We start from the raw sequence: 22,312 nt of genomic DNA on the forward strand, positions 1-22,312 counted from the left end.
TACTGGCAGAGAGTTCCCCTTCATCATCCATCAGATATATACCGATCAAGTCTATGTTCAATGGAGCAGTTTCTCATCCAACCCTGAGGCATAGAGGCAAGCTGTATGAAGTTCAAGGCATGGATGGCGTGTCAGTTTCTGATACGGACAGCTAAGCATCCACCTGATGCAACACATAGACTCATGAGCTATAAGAAGCAGGAGATTACCTTATTCGGGGCTCATTCTTTGTCGGACGCTCGCGGACATGGTTTTTGAGCCCACAGCTGTGCAAGCTCTAAGCATTTTTCTCTGTCCTGTAACGACCTGATCTGGAATAAACTCTGTTACTTTTTTACTCCTGTTTTTTAGTCCTTTTTTATATGGTTTTTCCCAGTTTGAGTTAAGAATAGTAAATAACTTGCTCCCAGGAAAAGAACCATGAGGAAGCCCTGAGGCACAACAGCTTTTTAGAGGACATAACTTCCTCATTTAACAGTGGTTGATGGGTTGATGGGTTTGGGGTGGGTGACTCCTTCATCTCCAGTTCAGATCCTTTAACCAGAGCCCTGGAAGTCTGAGAGTTCCTCTCAATAGCTCTCTCTAGAACTGCAAATTTTTGGACTGAGATCCTTGGTTTTCCTTCCGGTTTCTGTTGGAGCCTTTTCTCAATTGTGGGGGTTACTGTCCCCAGTGCTCCAATGACTATGACCTCAGCAATTGCCTTGACCTTCCAGGTTCTCTCTAGTTCTCCCATGAGGCCTTGGTATTTCTCCAATTTCTCATGTTATTTTCCTGATGTTTCCATCATCTTGAATGGCCACATCAATCACTATGGCCATCCTCTGCTGCTGATCAATGATCATAATGTCCGGTTGGTTGGCAGCAAGTTTGGATTAGGTTCACTATCCCAGCCCCTTGGTAATGATGGTTCATGTATTCCTTTCCTGTCAGAGGGCTACACCCTGCTGTGAGATGCTGGATTGTTTCTGGGGTCTTTTTTCATAGCCTGACGTGGGACTGAACAAGGCGTCTATTGCTTTGGTGCAGCTAGTTTACATGCAAAGTCAATGGATGACTTGCATCATTTTGAGCAGCTGTAGCAGCGCCTCGTGAGCTTCTGAGCATCTGACGGTATTAAAACGATATCCAACAAGAATAATGGTAGATATCTATTTAATATAGTTGCCAAACTTACCCAGAGCCATAGCTTAGTTGAACCATTCATTCCACCTGCTTTTAGCAGGAATTATTTTATAGGATTCTTTATAAATAAGATTGATTCCATTAAAAATAAGAAAATTAACACAACTTTATCTATAATTCGTTTGTCTCTTGAGGGTGGGGCAGCATCTGAGGCAGCCAAAAAATCTGAAATGGGTTTAGACTGCTTTGATCCATTTACTAAGCCACTAAGCCTTCAACTTGTATGTTAGATCCAGTTCCAACCAGGTTATTTAAGGGATATTCCCTTTGATCTTCTCCTCTGTTTTAGATGTGATTAATCTATCTCTGTAACAGAGATATATGTACCAAAGGCTTTTAAGGTTGCTGGAATTAAACCTTTGCTTAAGAAACCGTCTCTTGACCCAGATGACTTGGTCAATTATAGACCTATATCCAATCTTCCTTTCTTATCTAAAACTCTTGAGTAATTAGTTGCCAAACAAGTGTGCGATCACTTTCACCATAATGAACTTTTTGAAGAGTTACAGTCTGGCTTTAGAGCTCATCATAGCACTGAAACAGCTCTGGGTAAAGTCACTAATGATATTCTCCTGGCCTCAGATAATGGACTTGTATCTGTGCTCGTCCTGTTGGATCTCAGTGCTGCGTTTGTTCCAGTTGATCATAATATTCTGTTAAAAAAGAACATTTTGTAGGAATTAAAGGATCTGACCGATTTCAGTTTGTTCATGTAATGAACTGAATCAATCATGTTTTAATCTACAGTTGCTCAGGAAAAAATGATTAAAAACCATTAATACATCATCTCTTTGACATGAGTACCAAATTCTCATAAAAACGTCTGATCACACATTTGTATTTTTCAGCTAATAAAGCTTTCTTTCCAATCCTTTTTTGAATTTAGTTTTGGAGATTTGGAAAGTGGGTGGATGTTGTAATCGATGACAAACTGCCAACTATTAATGGAAGACCAATCTTTGTTCAGTCAAAGAAACAGAATGAGTTCTGGCCCTCCCTCCTTGAGAAAGCATATGCCAAGTACATTCACTCATTCTTTCTAATATTCTGCTGTTCTGGCTCTTTGCTTTTGCACTAAATTAGCATTTTTCCCACTTTCTACCATGAGGGTTTGTGGCTCCTATGCTGACATGAATGCTGGAACTCTTGCCGAGGCTATGGTGGACTTCACTGGAGGTGTCCATATGTGTATCCAGCTGTCCGATCCTCCTTCAGACCTGTGGGAGTCAATGTCTAGGGCTGGACGCTTTGGTGCTTTGATGGGCTGTAGTACACCAAAAGGGGTAACCAAGAAACCTACATATAAACAATGCTTTTAAGATTTTAATAATGTGCACCTCCAAAAGTTCAGTTAGTTTTCTTTGATTTAATTTACTGCTGTTTACTTTTCTGTTGTTGATTTGTTATTTTCAGGAGTCCTCCTCTCTCAGCTTATGCCCCAACGGGCTGGTTCAGGGCCACGCTTACACGGTGACGGGTGTCATACAGGTGAAGACGCCAACATACATGATCAGATCTTTACATAAGAGTTATTTTCCTCTATTAAATAACTGAGTTTATGATAGTGATGGATTTTGTGTTGTTGCTCAGGTGATGAGCAGGGGGAAACCTGTGAAAATAGTGCGTCTGTGGAATCCCTGGGGAAAGGGGGAGTGGAACGGAGATTGGAGTGATCAGTGAGAACAAATCCAGAGTGATCAGACATTTGATTAATAAAACTGCGTTTAATTTTGCCTGAAAACTCTGGGGCCTAAGCAGTAAATAAATAACCAGTAGTGTCTCTGACAGGTCTTCAATATGGAAAACTGTGAGCCCCCAAGACCGGGAAAACTGCCTTTCAGTGGCTGAAGATGGGGAGTTTTGGTAAGTAAATCAGGGCAAATCATTCATAAAACCTTTAATAGGAAAATAATTTTTCCTATGAAAGTTTACATTTAAGCCTATGTTCAGTTGAAATGATTAATATATTGTCACAGGATGACACTGGAGGATCTCTGTGAATTCTACACAGAGCTGGACCTGTGCGGTCTGAATCCAGACTTCCTGGATGAAGATTCCTCTGGCCTCTGGAGGAGCTCTATAGCTGAGGGTCGGTGGGTCGCAGGAACAACAGCTGGAGGTTGCATGAATAATAGAGGTAATCTGATTACTTACTGTAGAAAGCCTAATCAGACCATGTCAACAAACCAATTATTTGATCAATTAGTCTTCCTCTCAGTTGTTGCTAATTCCAGAAAAACTAGATGGCAGTTAAAGCCAGGACCTTCTCTGACCAGCTAACTCCCAGATTATTTGACATGTTTAATGTCTCCTTTGAACTTGGCACCCTTCCTTTGACTTTACCTCAAGCATCAATATCACTCATCCTAAAGCCAGCAGCTGGCAACCTGTTTGTTTGCTAATGGTGACATCAAACCACTGGCTGAAACCTTAACTGGCCCCTCGACCTCTGCTTACCAAACCCAAATCTCCTCCAAAGAACGCCACTTGCTAAACCTCATGCTGTTCAAACCTGAATCACAAGATGAGGAAAAAGCCTTCCACAGAGTGGAGAGGGAATATTTCTACTTAACTTTTGCCCAAAGTTTATTTGGTGGAACAAATTTCCATGCAATGCCCTAATTGCAAGTGTAAGAACTAATTCCAACTTTTAACATGCAAATGCTGCCAAAGATGGTCAGTATCATCATTGCTGTTCCCATTGCACCACTTTTCATTGCCACATAGAGCTCATCCCTTCTTACTGGTGAACATAGGAAGGGAGTAGGACTTTATGCCAACAACCTTTTACTTTTTGTCTCAAATCCCACTGGTTGAACAAGATTTTTAAACATGTTTGAATCCTTTTCTGATTGGAACTTAACATAAAAAATGTGAAGGATTCCATTTTAATGATGCAGAAAAACAGACCCAAGTACTTCTGTTCTGCTCAGCCTCAATATAAGTGAAATACGATCTATTACACTATAATAATTTATATAATAACATACTAATAACGCTATCAACTTGAATATGCTACCAAATTTCTATTTCTTTGTCAGTTTTTAATTCATATAACTGTCCAAAGCTTTTGTCAACAAATTAGCTAAGATTGTTTCACATTTTGGGCTGCACAATGCTGCAGTGGTTAGCACTGCTGCCTTGCAACAAGAAGGTTCCTGGTTCGATTCCCGGCCCTGGGTCTTTCTGCATGTTCTCTATGGGCTCCAGCTTCCTCCCACAATCCAAAAACTGTTAGGTTAAATGGCTTTTCTAAATTGTCCTTAGGTGTGTGTGTGTTCATGGCTTTGTGTCTTTGTGTTGCCCTGCGACAGACTGGCTATCTGTCTTTTTTTCTTTTTCTTTTTTTTTTTTTTTTTAACAGTGTCCTGTCTGGCGATGTTGCAATAAGAATAATTGCCTTGATGCCAAAAAAGAGCTCAACAGATTTTAATTTCACATGTGGAGCAGTAGGGCTATTGCCATAGTGTTCTGCTTGCTTTATGCATATAAATAGCTTTACTATAATTATGCAGGGAGTATTACAGATTATATGGACTCTGCAATGTAGGTAGAACAGGAAAAGAAAAAAAGAAAAAAGGATAAAATTTTAAAGAAAGAGGAGATAAAAGGGAGATAATGATGAAACATATTCTGTCTGCCTTATCACTTGGAAAGAGATATAAAAGAACAGCACAACCAACGGACATGGTATGAGACATACAATAAAGTAACACCTAGATAATATCGTTGAAGTATAAGTAGTATTATACTGTATGCTGTGGTAGTTGAAGATAGGAATATGTGCTTTCTTTATGGAAATGAATCTGTAAGTACCTGGAAACAAGCACATGTACTTGTTTGTGAGGGTGCACTTGTGCATGTAAAGTTTATCCAAAGAAGAAATGCTCAATAGTGGTTGTGAAGAACTAAAGACGCGCCCCTCCAGAGCACTAAGGCGAGCCCCAAGGGACCCAAAGCCCCAGACGCACAGAGGGACCCCAGGAGCCAAGGCGAACAGGAGAGGCCAACCAAGGAAACCCCCCCCCCCCCTCTGTCCCCCTCCAAGGGAGGAGGACAGACAACCCAGAGGAAATCCCCCAGCCACTGAAATGCTGGCGCCCCCGGGAACGAGTCCGTGGGCTCCGCTGGCAGCCAGCCACCCTGAAGTGGATCCAGCCATGGGCCCAGGGACCCGAGGGCCAAGGCATGCCCCACCCCTCTACCGGAGCCCTGGCCGGACCCCGGGGCACAGGCATCGCTGAGAGGCCGCCAAGAATAAACCAGTACCCACCCGGGCATCCACCCCCAAACACAGAGCCCCACCAGTGCGCCAGCGAGCCCAGGCGCCAGCCAGCTGTGGCAGGGCAGGATGGGGGGAATGGGCACGGCACTTAGCAGAGAGATGTTCTTGTGAGAGGGAGCGTAAAGAGAAAAAAAAACACAGACGCACATTTAAACATAGCACTCAAATCCAATAATTCCAAGACTGCGGACCTGGCGGTGCCGGTGGCCGGTCCCTAGGTGGGGTGAACCTGTCTAAGTTCACCCCACCTCTCACCCATAGGCTGCCTTAGATAGGCGCTGGCTCCATCATCACCTTGACATGCCTAAGCTGGAGAACATGGATGAATGGATGTTTCTGTCAGGGTTCTGCCCTCTGCTTGGGTTTATTTTTAAGTTTATTTGTGTTGTGTGTCTTTGTAGTCCATTTCTACCAGTACTGGGTTCTTTAATTATCCTCTATTGCCCCCTTGTGCTTGTTTTGCAGCAAGAGACTTTGGTGGAAGTTTACCCTCTACATCTTTTTTTCTGCACTGCTCTGTCACTTAAAGGGGATAAATACTTCACATTGTAGTGTAAAAAATCCACAAATGTCCCAATGAAAAACAGTTAAAGTTCAAATTTCAGTTTGACTGAATATCTGTTTAAATAGAGGCATGACAAAGCTCTAATTGCCAATGACAATGGAGTTTATCTTTCAGGCACGGACTTTGGATCAGTGCTCATTAAATGCTTCCTTATGCAATAATATAATCCCCATATAACATGCAGTAATAAAAAAAATATGGCACAGGTTTCAGAATAGAGAGTAAATGTGTACAAACTATGAAGAAAATGAGCTAAGCATTAACCAAGGCCTGAGTGGGGGTGGAGCTATGGGGTTACTGCACAGGAGACACTCAATCAGAGGATTAAACTGCTAGAAGTAAAAAAAAAAATGTTTAGACTCCAGCAAAACAAATGCTTTGTCATTCTAATGAGGTACTGATTCTTAGGAATTTGGATAAAATGGGTTTTAATTTTGAAAATAAAAAGTTTGTTAAATTACAAAATCTGAAGGTATATTGTTATAGACCAAGGTCTTTGCTGTTCAGCTATGTACCGGCACAACCTCGTCATTTATAAAAACACAACAGTAAGCATTCTACAATGAAAAATACAAATATTTAAAGAAATAAAAACAGCTATAACTCCTTAAAACTGATTTAAAAATACAGAATAAGTGTTCGCTGGAATACAGAGGTTCATAAAATAGAATGAAACATTTAAACTATGTATATATAAATATATATACATACATATATACATATACATACATACATACAAACACATTATACACATACACATATATACATACACACAGCAGAGACACAAGTGGCAGCATGGCTTGTTAATGATACCACTAAAAGCACTTTTACGCAGAGGAACAACACAGTCTCCTCTAGCCAACCCTTGTGTTACTGTTGGTGTGTTCCTGATTGTCACAAACTGACTGAGTGGACGAGATGACAGACCATGGATTATTTTGTAAAACAGACATACTGTTATTTCTTCACATTCTATGCCATATGTCAGCACAAGATCCAAAGTATGAAGATGAGAATGTGTGGGACTATTCACATTTTGAACAAAGCCAATAGTGTCTGAGATAGCATTAAAGGTTGCTCTTAAGCTATCGCCTTCAATGTCAGCATGGATGTTAAAATCTCCCACTATGATGACCCTGTCAGTATTTAATACCAAATCAGAAAGGAACTCTGAAAACTCATCTAAACATTCAGAGTAAGGACCTGGTGGACGATACAAAGTCACAAAAATAAGAGGTTTTCTTGCTTTGCAATTTGGATTAGGGAAATTAAGGGTTAAATGTTCAAAAGAGTTGTAGGTATTAACTTCCTTTGGAGTAATCAGTAAGTCAGACTGGAAGATTGTTGCTACTCCTCCTCCTCGCCCAGAACTTCTGGGTATGTGAAAATTGAAATAGCTTGAAGGAGTTGCCTCATTTATGCTCACATAATCCTCTTGCTGCAGCCAGGTTTCTGTAAGGCAACATAAGTCAATGTGATTATCACAAATCAAGTCATTAACTAGCAGACTTTTAGAGGAAAGAGATCTTATGTTAAACAGACCACATCTAATCTTTTGAACTTTTTCCCCAATTAGAGTTATTTTAATTTTAATTAGATTATCATGATTTACTCCTTTGGGAATATTTGCTAATTTATTAGATTTTGGTCGTGGGCAAGACACTGTCTGGATGGAGTAAAGAGTGGGTAACAGTAGAGAAGCTGCAGAGATGTGTGTTAAACTGCGACTCTGCTTCCTGGTCTGCACCCTGGGTGGTCAGGGGTTTGGAGGAATAATAAATGTGGCCAGATTCCTAGAAAGAAGAGCTGCACCATCCAAAGTGGGATGGATGCCGTCTCTCCGAATCAGACCAGGCTTTCCCCAAAAGGATTGCCAATTATTAATGTAGCCCACATTGTTTTCAGGGCACCACCTAGACAACCAGCGGTTGAATGACGACATGCCCAGGTCAGACAGAAAACCTGATGGTGGTGACGTCTGACGGTGTTTACAAAAACCTACTCTTTCACATGATATGCATCAGTTGTTCACATTAGCCATCTTGTTTCTCCTCTGTTTTTTGCTACTTTACATCTCTTCTTAAAAATGAAACATTTATGTTATAATCTAATCTAATATTTCTTATACAAAAGATACCATGTTGACATGTTATGGTTCTGACATTAGCAGTGTCCAAAAATATGAACAAGTTTAAGAGAAAATAGCAAACTTACAAGAGCTTGAGTGAACTTGAAGCATACAGTAAAGCTGAAGATTTGAAAATGGGGTCATCAGGAATTTAGTTGAACTTTTTAATTGCCTGATTTTATTGCTTTTTATAAATGTCTAACAAATCTATGGGACACATTTTGAGCAATCACAAAATAATAGTAAATATTGTTCAAAACTCCCTTTTTATAGCTTTAAATACTTATTACAATGTACTGTTTCATTTGGTAAAGATGTTATTCAATTCAGTTATTACTTCTTGTTTTTTTTTATCAAGTTGAAATGATTATCTCCTATCCAAGGACAACTGATTTTGAAGGCAATGGACCAGCATATAATCATAAAATTAATTTAATAAAAAACAAGCCTTTAAAAGAACCTTACACATGTGCAAAGGACCCCCCTGATTATAACCTTGACTCTTTTTATTCATGAAAAAAGTTTCAAGAATCAGTGAAAGATAGAGGCTCAAAGGAAGTGATTGATCCAACATGACTGAGTCCAGCTGCAGGGAAGCATGATCCGTAGAGATCCGTGTAACCTCAGTTTTAAACCACCACATCACCACTAACAGAGTGTTAAGTAGAGGAACCAGTAGAATCCATCCTCAATACTCCACTTCTTCTCTCTTTTATCTTCTAGAGACCTTCTGGACCAATCCACAGTTCCGAATCAAGGTGTGGAAAGAAATTTCAACCAGAACTGCTGCGAAAAACATACTGGTGTCTCTCATGCAGAAACCTGACAAGAGAAACAGACACTTGGTGCAAAACTTCCACATTGGGTTCACGGTTTTTGAGGTAAAGGCCTGTTTAACTAAGTTAAACTAAACAGAAACCACAATATCTACTCTCTAGGCTGGACTCTTTATATGCAACTAGCTCCAAATGGAAGCATTACTATTACAGGAAGTAGACCACCCCCAAATGTTTTCACAGAACCTGAGCTTGCTATAGCAACTGTATTTGTGAAAAGATTTAAATCAAAGTGCTGAATAGACAGATAAAACAGATCAGAACAACTGGAGAATAGGCTGATCTTTAGCTCTAAAAGCCTCTAAATTACCTGCCTGTCTGAGATCCAGAGGAGTCCAGCTCCGGTCCCTGAAATGAAAATGTTTGTTCATTTTCAGGACCATCACAAAGATAGTTTCCTGAGAACAAGGGGCAGAAGTATGTTAATACAATTCTTCTATGATAACTTGTGTTGGTTGGCACCTTGAAATCAGCTCAAACCTAACAAGGAAGCCACCAAAGAGGCAACCAGATATTTCCCTGCTTTGCTGAAAATACAAGCAGCAGGGTTTTGCACAATCTGCAGGGCTCTAAAGCTTTCTGTGTTTAAATACTGCCCTGTTAAAATGGGACATATTGGTCATTAGGTGGTTGGGGTCCATTTTTCTGCTTCTGAATGCAGACAAAACAGAAGTTATAGTCTTTGGACCAGAGTCTTTGAAAAAGAAGCTGATTAGCCAGTCAATTCATTTGAATGGGATTAAACTGATTTCTGATAATAAAGTAAAAAGTCTTGGTGTTGTTTTTAATCAGGACCTGTCATTTATATCCCATATCAAAGAGGTTTCTAGAATTTCCTTCTTTCATCTAAGGAATATTGCAAAAATTAAAAATTTCCTGTCCAGGATTGATGCTGAGAAACTAGTCCATGCATTTATTATAAGGCTGGACTATTGTAATTCTTTACTATCTGTCACGTCTTGGTTGTGGTTTAGAGCAGCGGTCCCCAACCTTTTTTGCACCACGGACCGATATATGTCAGACAACTTTACTTGATCGTATTCAAATCAAACCCCCACCCACCCCCCAACCCCCCAACCCCCGCACGGACTGGCAGGCGGGTAAATACGATCAAGTAAAATGATACCACTGGCATAAAATCAAATATAAACAGCATAAAAATAAAACAAGCCGGTCCCATCGAGGCGTAATCGGAGACAATGACACACGAAGTGTCCTCCTGATGTCCATACTGCTCCGTAGCTTTGTTTTGGTCGCTGTAACCGCAGAAAATCCCGCTTCACAAAGATAGTATGTTATAGATAGGATGAGTCTTAACCTGTGTCAAGAGGCACAGATGCACCGACTGATGTAATTGGGAGAGAATACCGCAATTTTTTTATATTTTTTAAAATAAAACATCACTCAGACTCTGATCGTCGATAAATTATTCAGTGCGGCCAGGTACCAAATGACCGACGGACCGGTACCGGTCCGCGGCCCGGTACCGGTCCGCGGCCCGGTGGTTGGGGACCGCTGGTTTTAGAGGACCCAAATGCAAAGGCAGAGAGGTTATTTCATGTAGTTTTAATGCAAACAATAATAACAGAGGCAAAATCCAAAAATCCAACTAAAAATGTAACAGGCCAGAACCAAGAGCCAAAGGCTCAACCTGACAAGAAGACATAAAAACACATCCACAGCTTTCCTATAAAGTAAAAATTCTGCTGCAAGTTGAACAACAACTCTGGTTCTGCTCCCCTTCACGAAGGCCCTACCGGTATTACAGCCTGTTCTGTTTATATGCTGCTGTTGGATCCTGTAAAAGCATTACATACTAATATTCATAAATATACAGCAGCTACCATGTAGGCAATCTGTTGTTAGCATGTAGTTACATCCCCATTAATGTCTGGTATGTGCCATAATGGGTACCTTTGATTACTGCAGTGAACCCTAGTATACAGTAGATAGCTGATATTATATGTAGATGTCCTGGATAGCGTGTAAGTATCCTATAGAATCCTTTTTTGGATGCTGGAAGTACCATTTGGTTGTATTTTAGCTGTATTTTGTGTTTTAATTTTAAAAACCAGCTGATGGAAGCATTTCTTTGCTCTTTCCAACATTCTGACTGATCTGCTCTCAGGTGAAGGAAAAGGTAGGACCCGTCCAAACTGCCACAACATTTACATTCAATGAGATTAGTTTCTGAGATGCCCTTGTGGTGCCACAGGATCAGCCCCACAAAGGAAAATTTCCAGCTTCCTTCTTCAGCGCCCAAAAACCTGCTGCCCAAACTAAAACCTTCATTAACGCGCGTGAAGTGATGGAGTTCCTCACTCTGATGCCTGGGGAATACGTGATCGTGCCGTCCACCTTCAATCCCAATGAGACATCTTCATTCATCCTGACCATTCACTGCAGGACAGAGACCCTCTGCTAGTATGTCTCTACTCTCTGCATCTATATGTGTTGTTTTATACTTTTTTAGCTTCTAATTAGAAGAAATGTCTTCTTCCCAAGTGAAAACTCTGGTGAGATCTTATCTAAACCATCTGAGAAAGTAGGTGACCGATCATGACATACTGTTTGCCCTTTTATGAGACGAATGAGGCTTAACGTGTTTGTCTTTCAGACGATGAAGCTGGAGATCAGGCAGCTGGATGAAAAAAAACAAGTTCTGTTTCGCCAATATTCAGACAAGGTAGATTCTTATTTTGAACATCAGCTTGTTTTGGATGTGACGCAAACACAATGACTCAGAGTGACATGAAACAGTTGGTTCTGCTGGGATGTTCTGAGCCATGATGTTTCAGCCAAGCTGTGGACATGCTGTGATTAAATCTGACCTCTAAAACATTTCATATCTTCAGTATCATTTCTTTTCTCCAGTATGAAGAAGTGGATGCTGAGCAGGTCCAGAGGATTTTAAATGAGAAGCTTCTGAAAGGTTTCGATCTTGAAATACGTCTCTGTGCATCACCATGAGACTCTAGCCCTGTTAATGGCTGTTCTTCTTTCTGTCCTTTAGAAGACCTGATATCTGAAGGCTTCAGCATCGACGCATGCAGGAGCATGGTGGCTCTCATGGATGTATCCTGCTCTAAAGCTGAGTATACGACCTGCTCTAACAAGACAGCAGGCTTCTCGCATTTTCATTTAGAACTATTTAGATCAGACAAAGATAAACTGAACAAAAAAAATATGATAATGACTTAATTAACCTGCTAGTAGCTTGTTATGGTTACATACAGTTAATCAGTTCAACCGTTGCTCTAGTGGTCGGTAAACAAAGCACACTGTGCGTACTTACTACATACAGTGGTCTGCAAAAGTTTGGGCAACCTTGTTAATTTCCATGATTTTCCTTCATAAATCGTTGGTTCTTAGGGTAAAAAAAAAACAGTTAAATATATCAAATAGGAGACAAACACAGTGATATTTGAGAAGTGAAACTAAGTTTATACCATTTACAGGAAGTGTGTAATAATTGTTTAAACAAAATTAGGCATGTGCATAAATTTTGGCACCACAATAAAAAAAAAAAACTCAATATTTAGTAGATCCCCCTTTTGCAGAAATAACAGCTTCTAAATGCTTCCTATAGCTTCCTATGAGAGTCTGGATTCTGGTTGGAGGTATTTTGGACCATTCCTCTTTACAAAACACCTCTAATTCATTCAGGTTTGATGGTTTCCGAGCATGGACAGCTCTCTTTAAGTCCCACCACAGATTTTCAATAATATTCAGGTCTGGGGACTGAGATGGCCATTCCAGAACGTTGTACTTGTTCCTCTGCATGAATGCCTTAGTAGATTTTGAGCAGTGTTTAGGGTCATTGTCCTGTTGAAAGATCCAGCCCCGGCGCAGCTTCAGCCTTGTCACTGATTCCTGGACATTGGTCTCCAGAATCTATTGATATTTGGTGGAATCCATGCGTCCCTCAACTTTAACAAGATTCCCAGTTCCTGCACTGGCCACACAGTCCCACAGCAGGATGGAACCACCAACAAATTTTACTGTAGGCAGCAGGTGTTTTTCTAGGAATGCTGTGTTGTTTTTCCTCCATGCATGACAGAAAAGGCTTCCTCCGCATCACTCTTGCGTGCAGCATCTCCTTGTGTAAAGTGCGCGCAATAGTTGTACGATGCACAATGACTCCATCTGCAGCAAGATCATGTTGTATGTCTTTGGTGCTGGCCTGTCGGTTGACTTTGACTGTTCTAACCATTCTTCGCTTCTGTTTATCCGTGATTTTCCTTGGTCTGCCACTTCAAGCCTTAACTTGAACTGTGCCTGAGGTCTTACATTTCCTGACTATGTTCCTAACTGTCGAAACAGACAACTGATATCTCTTAGACAGCTTTCGGTATCCTTCCCCTAATTCATGATGGTGAACAATCTTTGTTTTCAGGTCACCTGACAGTTGTTTTGAGACTCCCATGTCGCTACTCTTCAGAGAAGATTCACAGAGGAGGGAAACTTACAATTGCCCCCCCTTAAATACTCTCTCATAATTGGGTTCACCTGTGTATAGGGTGGCCATTTCTATAGCACCAAAAAGGAGGACATTGTGCGGCATATCAATAAATTACTAAGGTGTACATAAGAATCGGGTAAAGTCACATTTATAGCACAATTCTTAGTAGTTTAAAGAGGATGCTTGTGTAGCTGAATAGAACAAAATATTAAAGAAATGTAAAAAAGAATTGGTTCCCAGCATTTGTATTTATTTAATACATTGTGGTGTTTAAAAAGTGACCATTTTTTAACACGATTAATTTGCGCAGAACTGCTGCAATTGATCATAAAGCAGTTGTTTGGAAAAGAAGCTCGAGAAAGAGCTAGAGAATAGGACGATGCAAACTGCAAAAAGTGGCTGGAAAAGAGGAATTCATGACATGGCTGCAGCCTGTTGAGAGTAAAGATGATTTCACCATGTTCTCTATCTATCCATATATATATATATATATATATATATATATATAAACTTGAGTCATGGAACTGTGCTTACAGCTCCTTATTTCATGTAAACTAATAACTTGTGTACATGATACTTGTTGATGGCATTAAAATTATTTCTAATAGCATTAAAAGAGCATTAAATTAGAGTTCCTCATTCCTGTATAAAACCTGTGAACGCTTAATTTAATCTGACATATTAAAAAAATCCCCATCATCATCCAGCAGATGTTCAGTTTCTGCCCAAATATTTTCTTTCTGTTGTTGATTTTTGTAACAGGGATAACTAGGATCATACATAGTTTGTATGAACTCTGTTTATTCTCTGCTTCCAAACTCATCATCTCTTCATCCATTCCTGCAATAAGAATTTTCTTTTAAAGTTGTGAGATGCGCTCTAGAATCTCACAACTTCTTCCTGGTCTGTTGAAGCACCAATAGTCTGCATCAACTTATTTAATTAATTGCTCTTAGTTTTTGGGAATATATACGAACTATGCTCTAATTTCTAGTTACCGATCTGTTTTTACTATAATTTAATTTGACAAACCGGGTCTTCTCTACATTCTTTTTTCTGTTTGGTGTGATTGCAAAAAATAGCTCAGCTCCGTATTTTGACGGTGAAGGACGGAGAAGACGTACGTGGGCGGTGACGAGCGGAGGATGTGGAACAGCTCTCATTGATTTACATGACAGACAAGTACTCCGTACGTGAGCGGGGCGGAGCGCTGACGGAGTATGTGGAATCTGGGGGTAAAGGAGGACAAATACACGTCTGGCTAGGTGCAGCGCCGGACGCCGGACAGTGCAATGAAAATCCGGACTGTCCGCCCTAAAGCCGGACATCTGGCCACCCTACCTGTGTATGTAGGTCAAGGGTCACTGAGCTTCGCAAACCAATTTTGATTTCCAATAATTGGTTCTAGAGATTTTTAAATCAGTAAAATGACAACAGTGCCCAAATTTATGCACATGCCTTATTTTGTTCAAACAATTATTGCACACATCCTGTAAATGGTATAAACTTCGATTCACCTCTCAAATATCACTGTATTTGTCTCCTATATGATATATTTAACTGATTTTTTTTAATCTTAAGAACCAACGATTTATGAAAGAAAATCATGGAAATTAACAAGGTTGCCCAAACTTTTGCAGACCACTGTATGTATGTTATTTCTGTATGGGAAACCATTAAGCCAAACAGGTCAGAAACAGTAAGCAGATGTATGAAAAGAAAGAAGAATCTGCTAAGATAATACATGCAAAGCACTTAATTAATTTGTTATAGCAGAAGCTAAGGCTGCCAAAGCATTTGGATTTGCCAAGTGGATGAATGCCAGAGAACCCAGCCTCGTTAATACTGACAGTAGTAATGTTAGCAGTGCTATGCTAAGGTTCCTAGCTAGAGGCAGAAAGATTTAGACGATATCTCCCATCATTCAAGTTTCCAGTGTAGTGATAAAAGCTGCCAGCAGGAAGTGGTAGTGCCCAGAGAAACAAACACTTGGAGCATAATTCTTCATCTAAACATGAATAAGGGGTTCTTTTCAGATTTTTCTTGCATTAATAGGTGATAAAACTCATTTAAAGGAAGACTTTCCCTGAACCAGCCTGGTACTAAGAGGAAAAAAGCCAAGTTGCTTTGGTGGAGTTTTACGGCAATGTGCTGACATTAAGTACGGCCTGGCCTGTACAGCCATGAAAAGATAACCAGAAACAGCATGAAGAAATTATTTCTCATCAGAAATGAAATTGGCGCATAACAGCTGTGTGAGAAGTTCAGAATCCATTCTTTGCATGCTTTGTGAGTCAGCTGTCACAGTTGCTGGGCTGCAGAGTGTACAGCTGTTGGATGTCGGAGATGGCTGGTCCTGTTTGTATCCATAGCTGAACTCTTCCAGCCTCATTATTTTATGGCCTTCCAGGATTCAGTCCAGGTAGACCTTGGAGGACAAAGCCACTGGAGTGGAACGCAGCCTTAGTCTCCATGTAAACAGAGATTTAGAAATTCTGATCATGTGTAGATTAGATTGGGAAAATGTTGTGCATGTTAACGTAGCATACTGTATGTGCGGTTAAGTCAGATTACATGTAGCTGTTTGTGGTCTGCTAGAACCCTAGAGGCCTTTTGTGAAGGTTCCTTTCTGTTGTTATTGCTTCCTAAGGTTGCTGATGAAACAGCCCCTAAGTTTTCAGTGTTATGAGTCTCTTTTTATGTAAATATGTTTTTCTTGACCATCTGCTTGAAAGACCTCCATCACAGGAAAACTTAACAGTGAGGAGTTTATCCGACTCTGGAACAAAGTCATCACTTACAAGGTAAGATCTGCTCAAAACTGCTTTATATTCTTTTTATTTAACACATAATTTAAAGGTATCTTCAGATGATGGATTGATTGAGGTCTTCCGTTTCTGAGATGAACCTGATCCTGCTTTTAACCGCACCAGAATATCCTCCCTGAGTTGTCAGCAGGATTCATGATTGTTCTCTAATTTTCTCTGAATAACCTCTGAGGTCAGAGACAGAGCAGCAGCCAGGGTTGATAATGGGGGTTGATACCTGGGAATTAATACCTAGGGGTAGATAGCTGGGGGTTAAAACTGGGTGTTATTACTGGGGTTGATGACTGGGTGTTGATGTTGGGGGTAGATACTGGGGGTCAATACTGTGAGTTGATAAAGGGGGTTGATAGCTGGGGGTTAATACCTGGGAGTTGATAGCTGGGGGTTGATACTGGGGGTTGATAGCTGGGGGTTGATACTGGGGGCTGATACCTTGGGGTTGATAGCCAAGGGTTGATAACTGGGGGTTGATACTGGGGGTTGATAGCTGGGGGTTAATACTGGGAGTTGATAATGGGGGCTGATACCTGCAGGTTGATACCTGGGGTTTGATACTTGGGGGTTGATACTGGGGGTTGATAACTGGGGTTGATAGCTAAAGGTTGATAGGTGGGGGTTGATACTGGGGGTTGATACCTGGGGTTGATAGCCAAAGGTTGATACCTGGGGGTTGATGCTGGGGGTTGATAGCTGGGGGTTGATACTGGGGGCTGATACCTTGGGGTTGATAGCCAGGAGTTGATAGCTGGGGGTTGATACTGGGGGTTGATAGCTGGGGGTTGATACTGGGGGCTGATACCTTGGGGTTGATAGCCAAGGGTTGATGCTGGGGGTTGATACTTGGGGTTGATAGCTGGGGGTTGATAGCTTGGTTTTGATAGCTGGGGGTTGATGCTGGGGGTTGATAGCTGGGGGTTGATGCTGGGGGTTGATACTGTCGGTTGATAGCTGGGGGTTGATACCTAGGGGTTGATGCTGGGGGTTGATTAGAGGGGTTGATGCTGGGAGTGATTCTTGGGGGTGATAGCTGGGAGTTGATAGCTGAGGGATGATACCTGGAGGTCGATGCTGGGGGTTGATACCTGGAGGTTGATAAGAGGGGTTGATGCTGGGGTTGATACCTGGAGGTTGATACTGGGGGTTGATACCTGGGGGTTGATAGCTGGGGAATAATACTGGGCTACTTCTCTGATTTAAAAAATTTAAAACCTCCATTTTGTCTCCAATTCATAAATATCAGATGTTTTTTGTTTTTTGCTCTGTTGCAGAGAGAAAAGTTACTGGTATAAAAACTTTTTTCTGGGCACTGCATTCATATCTTTGTTTGCTTTTATTTAGGACATTTTTTTTCAAACTGATGTTTCTCGGACTGGAACCCTGTCACTCAGTGAGCTGAGGAATGCCTTGGGAGCTTCAGGTAATGCAGCATTCTCCACAACCAGCAGAGCAAAACTATATCAGCAGTAATAATATATATTAAGAAATGTGAGGCAGGCCTCAGGTGACAGTGCGTGGAAACATGACTGAGGCCGTGTCCAAATATCTGCCCTAACAATTGGTGATTACTTCATTTTAAATGAGTGTTTGAATGTCTATTGCATGAAAAAGTAGTGGACTTCAAATTTCCCACAATGCACCTTTAAAGTAGTGATCATCCATGGTCAATAGATGAGCAGATATATCCCAAAATGCTTTGCGAGAGCTCTCCTTGCAAAGCATCATAGGATTTGTTGTGGCGGTGAGAAAGAACAAAGATCCCGGAGATAGGAGTTGGAATCACGTGACCAACGAGGAGCGAAAGTAGTGATCATCTGTCCAAACAGTGAGTTAACTGAGTTCACTTTAAAGTCCACTATATAGTGATGGAGGGCTCAGTGGTCAGGGCGGATGTTCGGACTCAGTCCAATGGCTTAACATGGCATCTGAGCAATGTTTTCCTAGCTGTTGCACTGAATCCGAGTTTTTAACAATTTATATTTATATCACATACTCTAGTAACTGTTATTGTTGTGTTTTTAGATTTAGCTTTTGCATTCGACACTGGGGACGAAAAGCCTGGTTTGGAACAGGTAGCCTCGTGAGACCATCCTGATCTCGCAAACTTTCAAGGTTTCACTCGCAGATCAGTCTGGCTACTTTCCGTTAAAGAAAATTTGGAGCCGTTCACCAAACGAACGTCCAATCAGCGTTGGCTTTGAGGCGGGTTGAGGCGTGACGCAACGAGAAGCGCGACAGTTCAGTCTAAAGAACATGGCGCCTTCAGCCGATGAAACTAGCGTTAGCAAGGCTATCGAGCAAGTTTTATCGGAATTACAGAGTATTTCTTCACTGAAAGAAGAGCAAAACACTGCTCTGGAGGCTTTTCTCAGAGGAAAAGATGTGTTTGCTCTTCTCCCGACTGGTTTCGGCAAGAGTTTGATCTATCAATTGGCTCCTCTTCGTCGTTGCTCTGTTAGTACGTCATATGCTTCGTTGAACTGATTGGTTAATTTGGCCCGTCTATCACCAACATAGGCCATTCAGCTAACCAGTATTTTCTCCCCTTCCCAAAATTACTTATACAGAAGGTTTCCATATGGATATGCGGAGCAAATCCATCTGATGGGGTCAGGTTAGGGCATCAGGGGCGTAGCTCTGAACTGGTTCAGATCATATTTGGCTGACCAAACATTCTGTGTCAGCCTTGTTGACTCTATTTCCTCCTCTGCCTCTCTCCCATGTGGAGTTCCTCAGGGCTCAGTTCTGGCTCCTCTCTTGTTCTCTATTTGCATGGATCCATACTTAAAAAACATGTTTTTTTTTACCATTGCTATGCAGATGACAATCAAATCTATGCCCCTCTTAAAAAGAAGGAGGTATATCACTTCATTACTGCCTTAATGATGTGACATAAAGGCCTGGGTATCTCTGAACTTTTACATTTTAATGAAAGAAAGACTGAAGTGATGTTTTTTTTGGTGACACCACTAGAACAGATCTGGGCTCTTTGGCCCAGCAGATCAAACCAGTCATCACTAACCTATAGGAGTAAAAGCTGATGCAAATCTGAGGTTTAAAGTTGCATCCTGTTGTTGGATCATGTTTGTATCATATGAGACAGCTGGCCAAAATAAAGCCAATTCTTTCGAGACAACAGTTTGTAACGTTAATGCCGGCCTTTGTTACCACTGGGCTGGATTATTGCAATGCTCTCCATGTGGTGGTTAGTGCCTCCTCCTTCTCCCATCTCCAGATGGTTCCAAATGCTGCAGCACACCTTTTAATTGGCACATGCAGGTATGAGCATGCCTACTCCATTTTAGCCTCACACCACTGGCTGCAATACATTTTAAATTTATTTTAAATTTATTTTATTTAAAATCCCTGAATGGGCTTTCTCTATCCTTATAGACCCACTGGCTCTCTCAGGACAGTGGGTCAGCTGCTCCTGAGGGCCTAAAACTAAGCAGAAGCTCAGAGGGAATCGTTCTTTCTCTGCTGCAGATCCAAAGCTCAGGAATGACCTTCTCAGACCATCATACAGGCCTCTTCTCTCACTGTTTTTAAATCTCTTGTCAAAATCCACATTTAACACCTACCAAGACAGTGGACTTTATTTAATTTTTATCTTTTATTCCTTTTATCTTTTGCCAAATCATATTGATTTGATTGTTTAAATGCTATTTTTACCAAAGTTTTAGCTGTTTTGTTTTTATCTGTACTGTTTTATGTTTCATTTTTTCCTTTTTTTTTTCTTCACAGCACTTTGGTCAGTGGTTGTTGTTGTTTTTAACTGCTTAATAGATAAAATTGGATTGAATTTCTCAGAACCAGCTTCATCCTGCTTCTGTAGTCTGACATGTTTTCCTGTTTGTCAGGACTGAGGCTCTCAGATGATATGCTGAACCTGATGGCTCTGCGTTACGGCGCCTCCTCTGGTCACATGACTCTGGAGAGCTTCATCAGCCTTATCCTCCGCCTTGAATGCATGTTTAGTAAGTAACCCACTTTTAGTACAACTGTATAGTTTACTAAACATGATGATACAAACATTTAAAAAACTGATTTAATTCTGACTGAAATCTTGGAGATTATTTCTTAAAGGGATCCATGATTAATAGAAACATTAGACTTTATTTCAGACAACTTTACATTTAATGTAAATAAACTACAATAAAAATACCAAGTTTTGTTTAATTGAAATACTGTTCCAAGGATTTCGCAATGTTGTTTACTCTGAAATGCTGGGTAAATGATGTGCCAGCTACTGTAGCATTAGCCAATCAGCAATCAGTATCATTAAAACTGTTCAGTTTAAACCAGAGCATATTTAAAATGATGACAATTACAAATTACAAAAGGTAATGAAGATGAGGAGGACCAAACAGGAAGAGGAGAGAGGTGGGCAAAGAAACTGATGTTTGGGCTAAGGTTACCAGATTTCTGCATTCTGATCTGGGACAATTCCAGCTCCTAGAAAAAATTAAATACATTCCATGAAAATTAAAATAGGATATAGGGACAATGATGCTTTCATCCATTTTTACATATTTAATAATATTCACACAACAAAGGTCAAGAGTAAAATCAAGGAATACACACTTTCTATTTCATAAGATTAACAAATATAATCAGTCGATAGTGCTTATCCGGGCCATCTGGTCATTTAGTCTTCTCTGTCTTCAATTCTATTCAGTTTATTTCTATAGATCCAATTCACATCATGTCATCTCAAGGCACTTTCCAGTTCACCAGATCATCCAGTCACATTGATTAAAAGTTTTCTATCTAAGGAAAACCAGCTGATTGCATCGACTCATTGACTCTTCTGCAATCCCTCACACTAAGCATGCTCGTAGCGACAGTGGAGAGGAAAAACTCCCTTTTAACAGGAAGAAACCTCCAGCACAACCAGGCTCAGTGTGACCAGATGGCTCAGCCAGATGGCTCAAGTGTGAGCGGCCATCTTCAGCAGATGGCCGCTCACACGAGAAAGAACTTGAATAAAGGGGAGCTATCTGGAGCTCAGCAAAGGGAGAAGGAGAACGAATGTTGCTGCGGTACAATTTTCCCTTATTTTTTTAATCCAAAACTTGACAGGTATGAACCTTTGAGACATCACCGCAATGTGACACTAACTTAAAACCAGTCGGATGCAATCAATGTTAGCATGTGCTAATGTTAGCGTTCCTTTGTTTACTCTGAAGGTACAGTCAGACCTGAGTAATTTAACTAACCAGCATGCATTGCACAGGGGAAAAAATTTTGACCTCCATAAGTGAAGTAACCAAGAAAGAATAAATAAAATATTCACTTTTAAGGATCAAAAATTTATTTTGATGTGAATAGGAAAATCAGAAGATATTTTAGCCGAAATGTTTACTTAATGGTAAATGCCTTTAAGGTAATGTTTAAACTGTTTTTTTTTATTTAACAGAAATCTTCAGGCAGCTGTCTGATGGGAAAACAATCACTCTGCAGGAATCAGAGGTGATTCTCTCACCTTTTATTTCCAACCAAATTATTGTTGAAAGAAGAATCATGCAATAACTGAAGGCTTTGTTTTTCCAGTGGATCTATGTTTCCATGTACACATGAAGAATCCAAAGCTCCTCTAAATGACAGGAAGAAGAAGAGTCACTGAAATACTTTCCCCTTTACATGAAAATCAACCATTAAAATGTGCTTTGAAATGAATGTTGTGTCCATTCTCTGTGAAAACAGTTTTGCCCTGGTGGCACAGTTGTGCCACCAGTTGTGCCACAGCTAGATCCTGATTCTTGCGTTGTGGTGTGGAATAACTTATCACAGACCACGCTTCAATATTTTGCGCACAAATCAAAAATATCTGCATCATACCTGCATCAAGGTAACTGTGACACACTGTTGCAGGAGGATAACAAGCCCTTAAATAAGTACCTAAGTGTTCACCTGAAGAACAAACTGGACTCCCAGCACTGAGGCTCTAGATCAGAAAGGTCAAAGCAGATTCTTCCTGCTGAGGGGACTGAGAAACAGTCTCATGCACATCTCAGATGTTGCTG

General features: G+C 40.6%; 1 protein-coding gene across 1 annotated transcript in view; it reads left to right on the forward strand.

Annotated features, from left to right (window-relative positions):
* LOC107084864 (calpain-A-like) overlaps positions 1–21,924 on the forward strand; it is a 27,887-nt gene extending 5,963 nt beyond the window's left edge. Inside the window, exons 3-20 of the mRNA XM_015374910.1 lie at positions 2,072–2,205; positions 2,294–2,468; positions 2,599–2,673; positions 2,776–2,861; positions 2,974–3,048; positions 3,162–3,322; positions 8,887–9,044; positions 11,128–11,139; positions 11,215–11,423; positions 11,505–11,544; positions 11,617–11,685; positions 11,874–11,931; positions 12,013–12,074; positions 16,197–16,265; positions 17,628–17,706; positions 20,147–20,263; positions 21,706–21,758; positions 21,840–21,924. Coding sequence (XP_015230396.1) covers positions 2,072–2,205; positions 2,294–2,468; positions 2,599–2,673; positions 2,776–2,861; positions 2,974–3,048; positions 3,162–3,322; positions 8,887–9,044; positions 11,128–11,139; positions 11,215–11,423; positions 11,505–11,544; positions 11,617–11,685; positions 11,874–11,931; positions 12,013–12,074; positions 16,197–16,265; positions 17,628–17,706; positions 20,147–20,263; positions 21,706–21,758; positions 21,840–21,866 — 1,659 coding nt within the window. The 3' untranslated portion in view covers positions 21,867–21,924. The remainder of the gene's footprint in view (positions 1–2,071; positions 2,206–2,293; positions 2,469–2,598; positions 2,674–2,775; positions 2,862–2,973; positions 3,049–3,161; positions 3,323–8,886; positions 9,045–11,127; positions 11,140–11,214; positions 11,424–11,504; positions 11,545–11,616; positions 11,686–11,873; positions 11,932–12,012; positions 12,075–16,196; positions 16,266–17,627; positions 17,707–20,146; positions 20,264–21,705; positions 21,759–21,839) is intronic.
* Positions 21,925–22,312: the final 388 nt, after the last annotated feature.

This window comes from Cyprinodon variegatus, unplaced genomic scaffold, assembly GCF_000732505.1.
Source record: "Cyprinodon variegatus isolate N-32 unplaced genomic scaffold, C_variegatus-1.0 Scaffold110, whole genome shotgun sequence".
Classification (NCBI taxonomy): domain Eukaryota; kingdom Metazoa; phylum Chordata; class Actinopteri; order Cyprinodontiformes; family Cyprinodontidae; genus Cyprinodon; species Cyprinodon variegatus.